The sequence below is a fragment of the Phyllobates terribilis genome, unplaced genomic scaffold (assembly GCF_046119375.1).
Source record: "Phyllobates terribilis strain yellow unplaced genomic scaffold, ASM4611937v1 Scaffold_12__6_contigs__length_324123572, whole genome shotgun sequence".
Taxonomy (NCBI): Eukaryota; Metazoa; Chordata; class Amphibia; order Anura; family Dendrobatidae; genus Phyllobates; species Phyllobates terribilis.
Window position 1 is genome coordinate 256,058,146 of NW_027362772.1, and position 19,735 is coordinate 256,077,880.

The following is a 19,735-nucleotide window of genomic DNA, read 5'->3' on the forward strand; positions in this document are numbered from 1 at the left end:
ACATGCTTTTCACAAACTTTCTAAAAAACAAACTCGGAAGTGATCAAAATGCTAAGTACCTGCAAGTATTAATCTAGGCAGGCCATCCACACCATTTGGCTTTCATAGGAGACAATGATTTTCACCACATATTACAATATTTTTGTTATTGCAGTCTATAGGACAATGATCGCAAGTTCAAGTTCCCAGAGGGGACTAAAAAAATTAAGTGAAAAAAAGAAATTCTAAAAGTTTGAATTCACCCCCCTTTTCTGAGTTTAAAATTAAAGTATTAAAAAAATGAAAACAAAAACATATTTGGTATTGCCGAGCCCATAAAAGTAAAATCTATAGAAATATAAAATTAAAATAACCCGAAGGTAATTGCCAGAAATAGAAAAAAAAATCAAAGTGTCAAAACTGCTGTTTTTTTTGTCACCCTCCTCTCCCAAAAAGTGCAATAAAAAGTGATCAAAACACATGTATTCCAATATAGTATCAAAATGTCAGCTTACCCCGCAAAAAAACAAGCCCTCATTCAGCTATGTTGATGGGAAAAATAAAAAAAGTTACGTCTCTTAGAAGAAAAAGGAGTTGGAAAAAAAAACCTGAAAAACGCAAAACGAAAAATCACCCATTAAGTATTCACTGGTGTAAGCAGAAAAATGTAATCCTGGTCAATCCCTTTAACATGTGTCATCAATTGTCATAGATTAATTACCAGTGCGTATTGTCTTTGATAATACTTATGTGTTCGGCTGCGTTCACATACAGCAGCCCTGTTTCTTTCCACTGTACATGCAAATTGTCTCTTCAGAGAGAAAGAGGACTAGAACTCTAGCGCCACCTACTGGAAGTAGCAATTCTAAAAGTCAATATTGACCCTTTAACGAGCCCTGAAATAGGACTTAGGATAGAAGCCAAACCAGAAACTCAATTTGCAGACACTATGTTTCGGGGTATTGCCTCTCATCAGTGCAAAGTGTGAGATCTGGTTTGGCTAGGTGAGAGGCGTCTGACCGTGATCTAAGGGGTAACGTTTCTCCTTGTGTAGAATGAAATGCCAAGCCTGACATGCCAAGGTGAAGAGACTTAAGCCTTGCAATGCTCTTCTGGAAAATTAAATATGTAAATTGTCTCCTCACTTTGCACTGACGAGGGGCTGTACCCGGAAACACATTGTCTGCAAATTGATATTCTGGTTTGGCTTTTATCCTAAATCATGTAGCAAGGCTTGTTAAAGAGTTAATATTGACTTTTAGGATTGCTACTTCCAATAGGTGGCACTAGAGTTCTAGTCCTCTTCCTCTCTGAAGATACAATTTGCATATTTAATTTCCCAAAGGATCATGCATGGCTTATAAGTCTCCTCACTCTGACATGTCAGGTTTAACCTTAGACCCCAGGCCAGAGCCTCTCATCTAGCCAAATCAGATCTCATGCTTTGCACTGATGAGGGGAAACATCCAGAAACACCATGTCTGCAAATTTGCATATTTAATTTCCCAGAGGAGCATTGCAAGGCTTAAAAGTCTCCTCACCTTGGCATGTCACTCTCCGTAAGGAGAAACGTTACCCCTTGTTTCCACTGTGCAATCACTTAATCTTACAGGGAAACAACTGTTTTACCTGCTATTATGATCAACCACTCAGTTTTGCAGGCACAGGGCTGCTGTGGTTTAAAGTTGCGGCATGACCACCGTGTGCGAACACAGCCTAAGGTTTTCGCCGTAGGCTCTCAGGAAGATTGCACAAATAAATAGTTAAGTGTCAGTCTAGTGAATAACTGCCTGGTATTAACATAGACAAATAGCCAAAATGCAATGTATTTATGCAGGGGAGAAGAAAATAACATACAATTTATAGCAATGGATATATGAAGGGCACAAAATTCCTACTTCATTGTGTTTCCTATCACATTTTCGCGCTGATACCTTGTCACCAGTGAGCCGCAATGTGAAGCTTCCATGATAATCTCATCCTGAAATATGACAAGTTGCATCCAGCAGCTCATACGTCGTGTCACACTACATCCATCACTCACACCTCAATGTCACAAACAATCCTCCGCCTTAATGTACAGTAACATAACAAAAACTTTTCAGTATAGGAAGAAAAAAAAAAAGCAAAATCTTACAATCCTGGAATTTGTTGCAACCAATAAATTAGTTGTAAACCAATAGGTCATCCCTTTCTGCATAACCATTTACTTCTAATTATAAAACTAATTATTCTTAAAAAGCGGAAAAACAGATAATCCGCCTGAAGAATTGGCAGCTCCAGGACTATGAGAATGTTTTTTTTTGCAGAACTTCGTCATGCGCCATTAATGCAATAAAAAAATAGAGGTGAAGTTGTATTTTACATTTTGCAGTTGCATTTTTCCTATTGAAAAGAAAGGCAAGAAAAACAGGACGGCACCGTAAAATGGGATTTCATAAGATACAATGACAAAGTGGATACTGATCGGCAATTCAGCTGCTCTACGTCAACAGGTCAGCTCTTCTGTTTCCAGGCTGCTCTGTCAACAGGGTGTGACTGGCGACGTGACGTTGATTGACAGCCGGCTCCCCGCAGTTATGCAGCGGAGAGCAGGCTTTCAATCAGTATGATGTTGGCAGTCACGCCCTGTCAACAGAGCAGAGCGGAAGAGAAGCCGCTGCTCTGTCGATGTGATGTCAGTGGAAGACGCAGTATAGATGGTAGGAGAGATCTGCGCTGGGCAGAACAGGCAGGTAGGTAGCAACAAACTGCCTGCTAGTTTGCAGGCCCACAAAAATTAATATAGTCCTGGAAAACCCCTTTAAAGTTTACCCATACACTTTAGATAACTGTGGGCTAAACGCCCATTTGGCCAAACACAACCTCTCCCGACTCCTCCACTCCCATGTTTGCTCGGCTGATCATTTGTGTGTTTAGTAAGCCTCGGACTCATCTGCCTGATGTAGAATCGGCAATGTTAATTCAAGCTGACAATCCTAACCTCCTCCAACCCCATTTCTCAGGGTAAGAAGGGGAGCTGGTTTTCCCCATGATATATTACACATTTGCAAAGATTTTTTATATTGTTCATTCGCTTCCTAAATGCAAATACAAAAGGAAACCTTGTCAGAAACTTTACCCCACACAAATCACTAAATATGACTTTGTAGCCCTTTAAAAGATAAGCCAGTTGATCAATTATGAACTTCTGCAGCAAGAAATCATGTTTTGATTTAAAGTTCAGCCTGGAAGTACATTGGCGTGTGACGATGCACTTACAGCTTCATACCCTCCCATACTAGCAGCACCCTCACCTGACAGATTGACAAGTCACTGGCCGTGTACAATAATAAATGACCTGTCAATCAGCCATGGAATTGGTGCTGCTAGTTCAAGAATACAGCGGCGACTGAGAAGCTGTAAGTGCATCGTTACACCACAATGCACTTCCAGACTGAACTTCAAAACATAATATCTCACTGTGGAAGCAGCACTTTGGGGTCATAAAGGAATCAACAGGCTTATCTCTTAAAGGGTAACACAGTCATACTAATGTATGGGGAGTGTAAAAGCTTCAGACTGGTTCCCTTTAAACAACTTTTTAAATTGTCTTCATTAAAAATTTTCTAACGCTTTTCTGCTGCAGTATCTCTACGTCCTTTACCTAGCTGAGTGATCTGAAAAAAATGTTACAAATCCATCAGAGCTCCTGCTCCCTGTTCTGAAAGCTCTTGCTGCTCTTTACCTCCCTTCTTTAACAGACAGCAAGAAGGGGAAGGCAGGGATAGTTGCACACATATCTCCAGAGTGGAGAGAGTAATACATGTACAGTCACAGGGAGGGCAGGGAAGAGCGGTTATAGAAAAAGAGGAAAGAAGCTGTGCCGATATATGAGCTAATGAAGACAGCAGCTTCCTGGATACACAAAGAGCTCACATCCAGCCTATATTACCAGTAGAACCACTACCATACGAGAAATATCTGAAACCTGCAAACTGCATTAACAGAGGGTCATAAAATTAATGAAAGATTAGAGTTTGCAGATTGAAACTTAACATATGGAAAAATCATTTTTCCATGAAAATGGTATCCATAGCCTTTAAACAATCTGCAAGTAAGTGTAATAAAGCGAAATCTAGAAGCTGAAGCAATCTCGACTTGTGGATCTTATCTAATCAAATTCAGAACACCTTTTTTGGTTTATATGAATGATAAATCACTTACTGAATGCTGATGAAATCCTTCAGATGATCACTTACTCCCACCAACTTGCAGAAATTAATTGTATATGAGGCATTTGTCAAGGTGATTCTTTTCTTATATGTCTTACCCACATCAAGGTCCTGAAAAGCAGGTTAAGAATAAAAGGCGCAAGTGTTTACTCAATCTTAGAGCGGAGCATTAATTAAATCGGTTAATCAGTTGGCACAAGTTAAAGTGAAGTTGGTTTACAAGATAAAGCGTTTTCATTTTGCGCAGCATATTTAGTTGACCAGTTTGCTTTATGCAATAATACAAAAAAACAACAAACCATGGAGTAACTATAAACCACCAGAATAGAATAAAAAACAACTAATTTTATTTAATAGAATTACATTAAAAAGACATGCATAGCATGTTAAGATGAGGTCTCATAAAGGAGTAATAATAATGGGGACACCTGTTACATAATGTATTTATCCCATGGATGGTAGGGATCAATAGGATGTATGATATAAACAGGCTGGTAAGCTGGTAGACTGGCAAAGTTCAAACTGTTTAACCAAAAGAATAGCCACAAGCCATGCTAAAATATGAATCATCCCATTGTGTCTCAATATGACCAGTCAGACCACTAAAAGTCCCACCAAATAAATGTAAATATATCTCAATATGGATGTGGGAGGAGGTAAAGATAGAGGTCTATTGAGACTTACCCATGGTGTGAAGTAAACTATGTGCCCTGCGCTACCTCAACGCGTGTTTCGCCAAAGCTTTCTCAAAGGGAGGTGCTTTATGCAATAATAGCAAAATACAGCTAGAGGTCTAAAATGGAGTAGCCAAATCAACCCAAAACCTGTTGTGCCTTTTGAATAATATGAGCTCTAAAAGACTCAAAAGGGATCATTCACAATTGCATTTGTGCCTTTTTTTTAATTTTTGGCATTTTCCCTGTTTTTCTCCTTTATATTATATATATATATATATATATATATACACACACACACACACACATACATATATATACATTGTTTATATATATTATATATATACACACACACACATATACAGTACAGACCAAAAGTTTGGACACACCTTCTCATTTAAAGATTTTTCTGTATTTTCATGACTTTGAAAATTGTACATTCACACTGAAGGCATCAAAACTATGAATTAACACATGTGGAATTATATACTTAACAAAAAAGTGTGAAACAACTGAAAATATGTCTTATATTCTAGGTTCTTCAAAGTTGCCACCTTTTGCATTGATGACTGCTTTGCACACTCTTGGCATTCTCTTGATGAGCTTCAAGAGGTAGTCACCGGAAATGGTCTTCCAACAATCTTGAAGGAGTTCCCAGAGATGCTTAGCACTTGTTGGCCCTTTTGCCTTCACTCTGCGGTCCATCTCACCCCAAACCATCTCGATTGGGTTAATGTCTGGTGACTGTGGAGGCCAGGTCATCTGGCGTAGCACCCCATCACTCTCCTCCTTGGTCAAATAGCCCTTACACTGCCTGGAGGTGTGTTTGGGGTCAATGTCCTGTTGAAAAATAAATGATGGTCCAACTAAACGCAAACCGGATGGAATAGCATGCCGCTGCAAGATGCTGTGGTAGCCATGCTGGTTCAGTATGCCTTCAATTTTGAATAAATCCCCAACAGTGTCACCAGCAAAGCACCCCCACACCATCACACCTCCTCCTCCATGCTTCACGGTGGCAACCAGGCATGTAGAGTCCATCCGTTCACCTTTTCTGCGTCGCACAAAGACAGGGTGGTTGGAACCAAAGATCTCAAATTTGGACTCATCAGATTTCCACTGGTCTAATGTCCATTCATAATGTCATCAAAGCAAAAGGTGGCTACTTTGAAGAACCTAGAATATAAGACATATTTTCAGTTGTTTCACACTTTTTTGTTAAGTATATAATTCCACATGTGTTAATTCATAGTTTTGATGCCTTCAGTGTGAATGTACAATTTTCAAAGTCATGAAAATACAGAAAAATCTTTAAATGAGAAGGTGTGTCCAAACTTTTGGTGTGTACTGTATATATAAAAATATATATATTTATATGTTCATCACTGTGGGTTAGGATTAGGGTTTGCAGATGTTTTGGCTGATTAATAAATAGTGACTTTTTATAAAAAGTTGCTACTTTTTTGAGTATTGAGCAAAGTACTCCTGGCCCCCCATCTGGGAGTGATTTTAAGTAAGTCTTGAGATGTATGCACACATTCTACTGCATTTTAGCAAGTGTAGGGATTTGTACTCACTGAGCCGCATTGGAGGTAGGCACAGGGTCACACAGTGATGCAGTCCGCGGGTTCAAACAAACTCATTTAGTGTCCATACACCAGTGAGGAAACAAAAGTAACAGACTTTTCCTGGCACAAAAAGGAGTAACAGAACAAAGCTCAAAATAACAAGTCCATGCAGCACGGCCTCAGCCGTTTAAACAAAGTGCTTTTCTCTGCCTCCTGCAGAGTCTAAGACGCACCTAAAAGGTCTGCTCACCTTGCCCAACACACACAGACAGACTGAGACAGGCGCAGCTGTCTTAAATCAGCCTTCCAAGACATGGACTGGAGGTAAGTGAGCAGCTGTTCGCCCCCAGCTCTTTCAACTGCTCGTAAAACCCGGCGCTGTAATCCGGGCCCATTAAATTCCTCTCAGCACTATGTGTGCTTGAGCCTGCTTCTCTGGGTCCTTCTGTCACCATACAATAAACCCTTGACAAGGCATCGGCATTCCCATGTTGTTTCCCAAGCCTATGCTCTACCCGGAAACTAAAATCTTGTAGAGATGGTCTGACACTAACCTGAACCTTCTATCTAACAGGTAATACCTCAGAGTGTCTATCGCTCACTTAATAGCCAAACATTCTTTTTCTACAATGGAGTAGTTCTTCTCACAAGTGGAGAGCTTCCGACTGAGGTATATTACAGGGTGTTCTTCTCCGTTAATCTCCTGGGACAAGACTGCTCCCAGCCTGACATCCGATGCATCCGTATGGACCACAAACTCCTTGGAGAAGTTGGGCGCCACCAAGACGGGCTGTTTACAGGCACCAGTTTCAATTCCTGGAAGGCCGCTTCTGCTTCCGGGGACCACTTGGCCATAGCTGACTTCGTCCCTTTTAGAGGATCCGTCAGCGGGGCTGCTATCAGGGCAAAGTTGGGACAAATCTTCCATAGTAGCCCACAATGCCTAGAAACGCCCTGACCTGCTTCTTCGAGAGGAGCTGTGGCCAGTTCAAGATCGCCTCGACCTTATTTATTTGTGGTTTTATTTCCCCTCTACCAACCATGTACCCTAGGTACCTGGCTTCCTCCATCCCCATGGCACATTTCTTCGGGTTGATAGTAAAGCCCGCCTTCCTTAGGGCATCAAGTATGGCTTGAACTTTGTCCAGATGACTTTCCCAGTCCTGGCTGAATATGACGATGTCATCTAGATAGGCCGCTACATACTTTTTGTGGGGTGCTAAGATCCGGTCCATGGCTCTCTGGAAGGTGGCCGGAGCTCCCTGCAACCCAAACGGCATCCTGACGTATTGATAACATCCGTCTGGCGTCGAGAAGGCTGTCTTCTCCTTGGCCTCTTTGGACAGGGGAATTTGCCAATATCCTTTGGTGAGGTCCAGAGTTGTGACGTACCGAGCTGGTCCTAGCCTTTCAATGAGGCATTGGGTAGGCATTGAACTTCAAGACCTCGTTCAGCTTCCTATAGTCGTTGCAAAACCGCCATTCCCCATCTGGTTTCGGCACTAAGACTATAGGACTGGACCATCCACTTTTGGACTCTTCAATGACTCCCAGGTTAAGCATCCGCCTCACTTCTTTTGAGATCACCTCTCTGCGGGCCTCGGGGATCCGGTATGGTTTTAGATTGACGCGAACATGAGGCTCTGTGAGAACCTCATGCTCTGTGATCTGAGTGAGTCCTGGCAACTCCGAAAACAGGTCTTTATTTCGCTGTAGCAACTCTTTGCACTGTTGCTTTTGGGCACGTGACAGTGACTCTGCCACCTTGACCTCCCCCACTTTCTCTACCACCTCATAGGGGCCCTGCCACTTGGCCATGAACTTGCTCTCCACTGTGGGCACTAGCACAAGCACTCGATCTCCTGGGTTGAACGATCTCACCCTGGCCGACCTATTATACACCCCGGACTGTGCCTCTTGTGCCTTGAGGAGGTGGTCCCTCACAATGGGCATTATGTGAGCAATCCTCTCTTGCATCTGGGCAACGTGCTCCACCACGCTCCTATAGGGAGTGGTCTCAGCTTCCCAGGACTCTTTCGCCACATCCAGGAGTCCTCGAGGGTGTCGTCCATAGAGTAGTTCAAATGGGGAGAAACCTGTGGAAGCTTGGGGAGCTTCCCTGATGGTGAACAACAGATAGGGAAGCAGACAGTCCCAGTCTCAGCCATCCTTTTCCACAGCTTTCCTCAACATTGCTTTCAAGGTTTTGTTAAACCTCTCGACCAGTCCGTCCGTCTAGGGATGGTACACGGAGGTTCTCAGTTGTGCAATCTGCAATGTCTTGCACAATTCCCTCATGACCTTCGACATACAGGGAGTTCCTTGGTCTGTTAGGATCTCCTTAGGCAACCCCATTCTTGAAAACATGTGGACTAACTTCCGGGCTATACACCTGGTGGTGGAGTTCCGTAGTGGTACGGCCTCCGGATACCATGCAGCATAATCTAATACCACCAGGATATACTGATGCTCTCGGGAAGACTTGACCAGAGGCCCCACTAGATCCATTGCTATGCGTTTGAATGGAACCTCGATGACGGATAGGGGCACTAGGGGACTGCGGAAGTGGGCCACTGGGGAGGTTATCTGACATGTGGGGCAGGAATGAAAATAACTCTTTATTTCTCTATAGCAACCTGGCCAGTAGAATCTCTGGAGGATCAGTTCCTGAGTCTTGTCTGTACCCAGGTGACCACCCAACACATGAGAATGAGCCATGTCTAACACCCTGCGTCTATAGTGCCCTGGCACCAGCAACTGTTCTATTACCTCACCCCTTGGCTTCGTTACTCTGTACAGCAAATCCCCATTCACAGCAAAATGAGGGAACCGAGTGTCAGCCCCCAGTAACATTTTCAAAGGCCCCTTTCAGAGTTAAATCCCTGAGTTGGGCAGTTCCAAAGTTTCCCTCGGACACCTCCAGCTCAGGGATATTGGCCTCAGGGGATGTTGCCTCATCCTCATCGCCCACAAACACACACATGGGAAACTCATCTACCATGTTCTGCGGGTAAGTTTCCTTAGGGGCGATCTGGCTGTCGTCCGAGCAACCAGGTGTCCCCGCATTCCCCTACATTTCCCAGAATAATGCAAAGTCATGTCCAATTATTATGGGATGCAATAGGTCCTTAAAGACCGCCACTTCATGAGATGTGGTGCCACAGTCCGTGTTTACATCCACCTGGGCCACAGGATAGTTCTTAGCGTACCCATGAATACACCGGACACCCACCACCTTCCCAGGAACCAGTTGATGAGGGAGTGTGGCCCTTATCAGGGTCACCAAACTTCTTGAGTCCAATAGTCCAGAGACTTGTACCCCGTTTACTGACACTGAGCATGCCTGAGTGCCCTCGCCATGTTGAAGAACCGTGCTGCAGGCGGGGTAGGCAAAATAGAAGCAACGCCGGCTCATGTTGCAGTCCATTGGCTCAGAGTTTATGGGACACCGGGCGGCAATATGGCCAGGGGTATGACATCTCTAACAAACTATATTATGGGGTGGGACCTTGGGCAGCAACTCACACCCCTCCTGAACTCTAGGATGCCCCCCAGGTGTGGCTCTAGCTCCCTTCCTTTGGGTACCCCAGTATTGAGAGGCTACGACCCCTTGTTTTCCAAACGGACTCTCAACCGCCTGGTATGTTTCCACCAACCCCACCAAGTCATCGGCATTATGGGGATCTCCCTGGGCAACCCAGGATTTCACCGACTTCGGGGGAGAGTGTATAAACCTGTCTATAACGACCTTCTCCACCATCTGTGCTGGGGAGGAAGATTCAGGTTGCAACCACTTTTGTCCAGGTGTAGGAGGTCGAACATCTGGGACCGGGAAGGTTTGTCACTGCAATAGGCCCAGTGGTGCACCCGTTGCGCCCTGACAGTCAGAGTCACTCCAAAGCGTGCCAAAATCTCAGTTTTCAACTTAGCATACTCTTTTGCATCCTGCAAGGCTAAGTGATAAAAGGCCTTCTGTGGCTCGCCTGTCAAATATGGCGCCAGTACCTCCGCCCACTGCTCTGAAGGCAATTTCTCCTGCTCTGCCACCCTCTGAAAGACCGTCAGGAACGCCTCAACGTCATCACCCGGGGTTATCTTTTGTAATACTGTTCTTACCGTCTTCCTGACGTGTGAGTCATCACCTGGATCTGAGGATGTGGCAGTCGTCCTGCCACAGATCTGCTCTGCCAAGATTTCCATTTGTCTTTGCTGCTGTTGTATCTGCTGCATCAGAAGTTTATTTGTTTCCTGCTGCTGCTCCCGTTGCTGCTGCTGTATGTTCTGCTGGCTCTACAGGTACTGCTGCTGGAACTGTGCCTGCTGAGCCTGCTGTTGCTGAAATTGCTGCTGGTGCTGCGCTTGTTGCGCCTGCTGTGCCTGCAACAGATGTTTAAGCAGGTCCTCCATTTTGTCCGGCGACACTTGCTGGCTTATGGCCGACTTCACCCAGGACATATACGTCTTCTTGTAGCAGTCACACTGCCACTTGGGATCTGTGCCTGTGCTTCTAGCACCAATTGTAGGGATTTGTACTCACTGAGCCGCATTGGAGGTAGGCACAGGGTCACACAGTGATGCAGTCCACGGGTTCAAACAAACTGGTGGTTTATTTAGTGTCCATACACCAGTGAGGAAACAAAAGTAACAGCCTTTTCCTGGCACAAAAAGGAATAACAGAACAAAACTCAAAATAACAAGTCCATGGAGCACGGCTTCAGCCGTTTAAACAAAGTGCCTTCCTCTGCCTCCTGCAGAGTCTAAGAAGCACCTGCAAGGTCTGCTCACCTTGCCCAACACACACAGACAGACTGAGACAGGTGCAGCTGTCTTAAGTCAGCCTTCCAAGACATGGACTGGAGGTAAGTGAGCAGCTGTTCGCCCCCAGCTCTTTCAGCTGCTCGTAAAACCCGGCCCTGTAATCCGGGCCCATTAAATTCCTCTCAGCACTATGTGTGCTGGATCCTGCTTCTCCGGGTCCTACATCACCAAAGCTTGGCACTTCGGGGACACATGCCTCCCGTCCACGACCTGTCCGGCAGCCACCTTACACAAGACATGACCCTTTTTCTACTGAAAAGTTGCAAAAAAGGTTAGAGACAAAAAATAAATAGCATATCTGATTTTGCACAAAATGCGCTATTTTGAAGAATTTGGAGCAAAAATAAAAAACATCAACAAAAAACACAAGACAAAAAGAAGAAAAACTGAATTGGGCCCACATTTCTCCATTCTGTCAGTTCATGGAAATCGGACTGCACACAGATGTCATCCGAGCGCAGTCTGATGTCATCCGAGCGCAGTCTGATGTTTTCCACAGACTAATTGACTTACATGGCCGAATGCGATCAGAATATCAGATCAAACTCGGACGTGCTGTGATTTTTTCCCTGGACACTGCACGAGGAAAAAAAGCGAAACTGTTCACGGCCCCATAGACTAACGTTGTTCCGAGTGCGATCTGATGTTTTGTCGGATGGCACTCGGACCGATAATACAGTTATCTGCACGAGCCTTAATGTGAAACTAACCTTGAAGTAAATCATCTTTGGTTTGCTATAAAAAGGGCAGCCTGTAAATTCATGTCCTGAGACCACTTGTTTTTCGACAATGCCATGACGGAGCTTCCTTAAGGTTTCACTCATGATTTCTTTTTCCATCTTGCTGCCCCCTTTAGGCTTACTGTCCATGTCACCATGCGGTACCTAAATAAAGAAGAATGTGGATCAGGGTGAGAAAATATATTGGTTATCAATTTAAGATCATCCCATGAGTAGGAATGTACATAAAACACTTCAGAAATATACTGTAACATGTAAAGTCTGTAATATTTATTGGTAATCGTACTACACTTAGATGTTATGAAGAGCTTCATATTGTTCCTCACCTATCCCGGCTCAAGTGCCAGGCCTTGTTTCCTTCCTCTATTGTTGGCTCCTTTTGTGCTAATCTGCACCAGGAAAACCTGATGAAGCATCAATCTGACTTTGAAACGCGTTGTATGAAAGAATACAGATCCAAAGAACATACACCCTTGTCTTCACTCTGTGGCAGTGCCCGGGAATCACCCCTCTTTTTCCTGTTTGGTTTGTATATAGTCAATGACTAGTGTTTATTTTCAACCCATCTGTTGTTCACACCTGTCCCTGCAATCAAGTTTCCAAATTACCAACTTGACATTGTTCTTGGCACTGTTCAAACCTCAGCCTCTGATATCAATGTAAGGTCTAGTGCACTGCTGGTGTCCCTGTATGCTGTCCCCTTCTCCCTCCGTGCAGGGATGCCGGTTTACCCACTGCCTCGGCCCGCGGTGCGGTCCTCGGCATGCTCCTGCCTCCTTCCTCCTCCTCCGTGCACGACGCACGATGTCTCAGCAGAGTTGCTAGGGGGCGCACTCCCCTGTTCTTGAAGGGGCAGCGCACACACAAGATAAATGCTCCCAGCAATAGCTGGGAGGCATTTAGTCTAATGTTTGTTTATCTGCAAGGTGTCTCCCAAAAGGCACCCTCCCCAATTCGGAGGTGCCTGAGCAACCCCTATAGTTCAGTTAGGTGGTTAGTGAGTGCAACTGTATGTTGCCATGTTCCCTGTCCCTAGCCTGTTATAGCGTTCCTGTGTGCAGTATCCTGAGTCCCTTAATCCAGCCTAGTTGTCCGTGATCCTGAAACCGCATCAGCAGTACCTGTCTGCCACCCTGGGGGATGAATACCCAGGTCCGAACTCTGAACTCTGTCCCTGTGGACGTCCTGCTTGCACTCTGTAAACCTGTCCCAGTGGCCGTCCTGCCTGCACTCTGTAAACCTGTCCCAGTGGCTGTCCTGCCTGCACTGTGTGAACCTGTCCCAAGTGACCATTCTGTCACACTGCCCTGTTGTGAAATTGAAGTACATCTCTGCCCTTTGGGGTCAGCAGCTACAGCCAGACGCCGCCCCAGAGTGGCACCTGGCAGCTACCTGCCGCACAAGCCTGACCTCACCACTAGAGGCTCCAATGAACACCAAGGTAGCTGCTTAGTCACACCCCTCTGGGGTAAGTCAGGTTCGTGGCACAGTGGGTCCACGAACCACGTGCGCCACCTAGTTTCATAACATAAAGCATCGCTGCAAGATAGTTTACAATTTGCCAATAAACTTTTGCTATTTATTTGTGAATCGTTTCTCTACAAGAAAGTTTGCCAATACTTCACTGCTGTCCTGCGTTTAACCATTTCCATGCTACAAGTTGTGCTATAAACCAAAACTCTGCAAGCAAGTTACCAGGTCATCTATTACTCTGGGGCATAACCACAACTCTACAAGCTAGGACCAGTTGCCATCCCATTACTACTATCCTGTTATTAACCATTTGCCTGCTGCTAGTTTTGGATAGTCAGTGCATCTGATGTTCACATGTGTGTTCTCACATCTGGCTCTGCTTCATCCGATGCTTCCAGCTCTGCTCGTCGGTCTGCCGTTCTGCATACCCTGCTGTTCTCGTCCTTGCTGATCTGTGTGATCATCCGGCAAGACCTGCTCCTTTGCTCCATAGCCAACAGTCCTTGCTGCTTACCCTGACCTACGGCATTGAGAATCCACCTCACCAGGTGAGCCCTTAATACATATTACAGAATAAAAAAAGGCTTTGGCATACTTCAGATACACAAGGTATAATAGTAATAACCCATAAAAAGAGAGCTGATACAGTTATTTGTAAAATGGACAAAATGAGATATGTAATTGCCTTGTTCATTCAATAACTGCTGATATATACGCCTAAAAAATCAATTAGAGCAGACTCATAGAATTGCAAATTGATTGATGAAATAATTCTGGAATCACAGCAGTCCTGTCATGCTCAGTTATGCATAGTACAGCAGCAAAGGACATTATATGATCTGTGGCTTTGCAGTCCATGCACGAAAACAGAGACCATAGTGTAGGCATGTCCCAGGGGCTTTCTTCCAAGGGCAGTTGCTTCTGATCAAAGCTCAAAATTACACATACTGTGGCGACCAAAAGTTTTGCATTTTTTTAAAAGTGTGATTACTTCTGTCTGGTGGTTGTGATGCCATTTTCCTGGTGATGAACTGAAAGTGCATGAAGTTGTCATCATGCAAGACCTTGCTTTTGAATACAGGTCTGGTCATTTAATTAAAGAAAACTGACTGCAAAAAGTTTTGCATATACTATTTATTGATCACAACATAGAGAGTGATTCATTGCTTACAATGCCATATCTTAGTATTTTGTAGCATAACCTCTCGCTTTAATTACTGCACCACACTGACGGGGCATTGAAGCCACTCGGGTATTCAAGACATCTTGAGGGATCTTGCTCCATTCCATTTGCAAATCTGCAAACAATTCATCTTTATTGCTACGGCTATGGGCCCCAACTCATCCCAAAGGTGCTCTATAGGGTGTAAATCAGGTGATTGGCTTGGCCATTGCAACAGATGAACATTTTTCTTTGCTAACCAATTTTTTACTAAATTGGATGTGTGCTTAGGACCATTGTCTTGCTGGAATCTTCGTCCCCTGCCTACTTTGATTTACCATGTGCCAGCATTACACTCTCCAGTATATCCTTGTACATGGTAGCATTCATATTTCCATCAATTCTATGAAGAGGGCCAATGGCAGATGCAGAAAAGCAGCCCCAAACTATGACATTGCCACCACCATGTTTCACTGTAGGTGTTTGGTACCTTACATCATTACAATTTCAAATTGGGCGGTATATATAGTGCTTGCCATCACTACCAAACAGATTGAACTTGGATTCATCCGACCACAACTCCTTAGACCAATGTGTCTCAACCCTACTGTTCTTAGCCATCGCACCACAGTTTGGCGACTCACTTTAACCCCATATTCTTCCTTCATTTCATGTGAAATCTGTTCAGCACTTTCATGGACATCAGCTACTGACTTTTTCTTAATAATGTGATCAACTCTGGAGGAAGTTTTCCGTGGTCGTCCACTTCTAGGTTTCTCGGCTGTTCCATAACCTTCTTTTTCCTTCTTTAATATACGTGATACTTGACTCTGAGAACAGTTGAATTCCATATCTACATCTTTTTGGCTTTTGCCTGACTTCACTCTCAGAATAATAAGCTTCCTGACATCTGGTCATAAATTTGGCTTGGTCTTTGCCATGTTTTAACCTAAAAACACACATAACAAAAAAATATATATTTTAGGCAAAATTCGACTACCCATGACAAAATATGCAAAACATTTGACCAAGGAAACTAACACATAAAGGGATAAAACAATGTCAACACAATTATCGTCCTTATAGCTGACAACCATTTGCTTCTGGTTTACTAAAATCACCAGGAAAATGGCATCACAACCAGACAGAAGTAATCACACTTTAAAAAAAAGCAAAACGTTTTGTCGCCACTGTAAGTTCTTATGACTAGGGCAATGGATTAACTGATTATAAGCGATTACATCTAAATCTGACCCACAAAAATATTAAAAACCCCTTTGCAACATACATGGTGAGTGGGTAGGTATTGCCAACATACTATACTGCTACAGCTCAGAAATATCACTCAGAAATTATCATGTCATAAAAAAAGTTTTTTAAAACCAAATTTTCCCCCCCAAAAAGAATAGGAGTTACACAATACATTGCACCCCAATATGGAGCAATTAAAATAGGAGATTGCCTCCAAAAGCAAGCCAGATTGGAAATGTCATGGCCTGGCAAGACCACGCACAATCAGAGCCGGCTAGGAAGCGCACTGTCACTGTGCATTAAAAAGAATACTGCACAGTTCCAAGACTATACTGAGCATACGCATGCTCCGTAAAGCGGGGACTAGCCCAGCCCCTAAGACGGATGTCACTGACGAGGCTTTGTTTCAGAGGAAGGGCAGAGGCTGCGGTAGTATCTTATTTGAGTATCACAGCATGCACTGGGGATTTTCAAACAAAACATCAAACAGAAAGTAGGTAAAAAAAATTAAAGCAGTTAGATAGCGTAGTGAGGAAATGATAAAGGACTTTTTAATTAAAGTATATTAGACAAGAGATTATATTATTACATTAAATAGACAAATATTTAGGATTAAAAAAAATGTTAGTTTTGGACCACCCCTTTATTCATTGGTCCACACCAATCTCTGCAATCAAGTTTCCACATTTCCAACGTCTTGTAATTGTTCTCGGCTCTGTTCACTTCTGTTTACCTCAACAATCGAAGTAAATCATCACTGCAAGCTAGTTTTCAGTTTGCTAATATAATTCTCCTACTTCTGTGAGAACCGCTTTTCTGCAAGCAAGTTTGCCAATTCTTCAAGGCTATCCTACTGTTTACCATTTCCTTACTAAAAGTTTATGTTGACATACATTTGTGCTACAAACCAAAACTCTGGAAGCAAGTTACCAGATTTTCTATTCATATATTACCGCTAAGTCTATCCACACCTCTATAAGCAAGGACCAGTTGCTATTACAGTTCTGCTATCTTCCTATTAATCATTTGCCTGCTGATGGTTTCAGATTGTCTGTGCATCAGCTGTTCCCGTATGTGTCCTCACATTTGGCTCTTCTTCATTTGTTGCTTCCTATTACAATTGTCTGTCCGCCATCCACATCTGTACATGAAAGAGCTAGTATGGCCATGCACAGAGAGTACTAAAGAGCAGTATAGGCTATGGGCATAAGGCTCTGATTTGTGCATGAGCCATGAGGCTCTCTGCTTCAGTTACCTGTCTAAGCAAATCATATGTGGAAGTATCCATTATTACGCACACACAAATTTTAGATTGTGAGTCAAAGTGGTGACAGTGATGACAATATATCTGTAAAGCGCTGTGGAATATGATGGCGCTATATATGTAATCGCAATAAATAAATAATGAATAAAGTTAAGCACAGTGGGGAAAATAAGTATTTGATACACTGCCGATTTTGCAGGTTTTTCCACCTACAAAGAATGGAGAGGTCGGTAATTTTTATCACAGGTACACTTCACCTGTGAGAGACAGAATCTAAAAAAAATCCAGAAAATCACATTGTATGATTTTACATCATTGTATGATTTTTATATGAAATACTTATTTTCCCCACTGTATAAGCTGAGCAGTTTTTAAACCAGCCTCGCATATCACATATCTCCAACTTTCATTAACTCAATTTACAGGCATTGAATGGAAAGCTCCTGTAAAATGTCCTGGTAGTGAGGACATACTAATTAAAGGGAAATTTACATCGACGTTCACAGAAATGTGTATTTAGTGCTTGGAAATATTTCCTGCAGAAAGCAGCTCATGTCAGGAGTCCTCCTTTACCTTATAGGGCTTGAGATCTTCACTCCATAATCCTCTAAACTCCGGCTGAGCCAAGTTTTCACTTTCACCTTCGAATTCGTGCGTAAAACCCTGGGACACAATGACATCGGGGGATCGCTGAGTTAGGGAGCCGTCGTCCTCATCAGATGATAGAGGGGAGGGAGAACGCCACTTATTCTGCAGGTCAAGAAAAATGATAAGTACGTCTTCCAAACATTTCTGCACCAAGCATGCTCACTCACTTTACTTAGGAAGCCAGGAATAAATACTTGTACGGCACCTTCCTCACGTTTTTTGTGCAAAATCTGCATTGAAGACTCCATTATATCTGGCAGGGAAAATAATGCTGCTTGCATAGCTATAATTCACGTCACAACAATGGCGACCTTGGTGGAACCTAGGGACTTCCATGAGGTCTACCAGATGCCGGTGATGCTTGCATAGCTATAATTGACGTCACAACAATGGCCACCTTGGTGGAACCTAAAGGCCTCCATGAGGTCTACCAGATGTCGGTGATGCTTGCATAGCTATAATTCACACCATAACAATGGACAGCTTGGTGGAACCTAAGGGCCTCTATGAGGTCTACAAGGCGGCGATGATGCCTATTGTGTGATGAATCTTTACTCAATAAACTGAAACTACCTATGAACATGGCCTATGTTAGAGCGACTTACTTTATGGCTTATTCCTCAGCTGCTATTGTTTCCTAGTGGTTTTAAATGTGGATTTTCCAGGAGGGTTGCCCCATCAGAGACAACCTTTTTCACAATGCAGCTCCAAAGGCCATTAAATGATAGCCCCTGGTTCTGCTCCAGGCACCCCAGGCAAACAGCTGATTTTTCGGTTTGCCAGACATTTCCCTGGCAGGTAATAGAGTGTCATATGCAGGCTATTCAGATGACTGGCCATCCTTATACAGCTCGGACAAAGATGAGCGATTCTCTGCTTTGGCTGATAGAGAGGGGTCCCACACAGGGAAGCCCCCTCTATGATAAGCATGTTCTAATAGGACATGCTTCATGAGACAACATACTGCATTTCACCCTTTTTTCAAGCTAGTTTACATATGTTTCTACTGCTGATGATAAAAATTGACCAGAAGAATCTAATTAGATATATCTGTTTCTGGAAAAGCTGAGTTGCAAGAAATAAAGGTTCCCATACACCTCCGGCCGGTCTCACAAATCCGTGTTTTGAGGCCCAAGTACAGACCGCAAGGCACGGACCTGCCGTAGGTCTCCTGACCCAAACTGGACAGCCTCATAGGCATATATGAAGCTCTCGAATTTGGGTCAAAAGACATGCGGCTGGTCCATGCCTTGTGGTTGTAGCGTCGGCGTCCCTGCCCCCTGCTAGGCAGGGACGCTGTTCCCCTCACCCCTCCGCTCCGAGCCCGGCGTCCTCCTCCCGCTCTGCTGGCAGCGCGCGCTCCTTCCCGGCCACGGTGCTTAGGGCGTCACAGGTTGTACCAACCCTATACCCAGAGACTGTCCCGGTCACTTGCTGTGACCCCCTGCCTGTTCTCCCAGAGACTGCCCCGGTCACTTGCTGTGACCTCCTGCCCGTTTACCCAGAGACTGTCCCGGTCACTTGCCGTGACCTCCTGCCCGTTTACCCAGAGACTGTCCCGGTCACCTGCTGTGACTACCTGCCCGTCTTCCCTGGTCACCACCCGCTTCCTTACAAGGATCGCCCCCTTGTATAGTTGCTCAGAGGTTCCGCCTCCCAGACCCGTTACAGTTTGCTCGGGCCATGGAACCCGGTGGTACCCAAGCTCCCTCGCTCTCGGACCTATGTCATGAACTGTCCCGTCAGAGGTCCCAACAGGAGTCCATCCTGGGTCACCTGCGGAATGTCAACTCTCGCCTAGACACTCTGACTGCTCCACCAGCAACCACCGCTAGTGTCATGACTCGCAACCCGGCAGCGCCGCTGCCCACCAATACCATGGTATCCTGTCCTGGACCCCGGCTTTCCGTACCTCCTCGCTATGGAGGTGACTCTGCTCAAGCT

At 44.3% G+C, this 19,735-nt stretch overlaps 2 protein-coding genes across 4 annotated transcripts in view; one reads left to right on the top strand and one right to left on the bottom strand.

The window, feature by feature from the left end:
- Positions 1-19,735, bottom strand: part of CFAP74 (cilia and flagella associated protein 74) — a 157,095-nt gene that overhangs the window by 105,175 nt on the left and 32,185 nt on the right. For both annotated transcript variants that reach the window (XM_073656878.1, XM_073656877.1), the window contains exons 12-14: positions 17,717-17,893; positions 11,964-12,137; positions 4,186-4,304 (exon numbers count right to left, since the gene is read on the bottom strand). In XM_073656878.1, coding sequence (XP_073512979.1) covers positions 4,186-4,304; positions 11,964-12,137; positions 17,717-17,893 — 470 coding nt within the window. The remainder of the gene's footprint in view (positions 1-4,185; positions 4,305-11,963; positions 12,138-17,716; positions 17,894-19,735) is intronic.
- GABRD (gamma-aminobutyric acid type A receptor subunit delta) overlaps positions 17,772-19,735 on the top strand; it is an 84,526-nt gene continuing 82,562 nt past the window's right edge. The window contains exon 1 of one of the 2 annotated variants that reach the window (XM_073656881.1): positions 17,772-17,916. The gene's annotated coding sequence lies outside the window, so the exon portion shown is untranslated. The remainder of the gene's footprint in view (positions 17,917-19,735) is intronic. The other variant, XM_073656882.1, reaches the window with a different exon arrangement.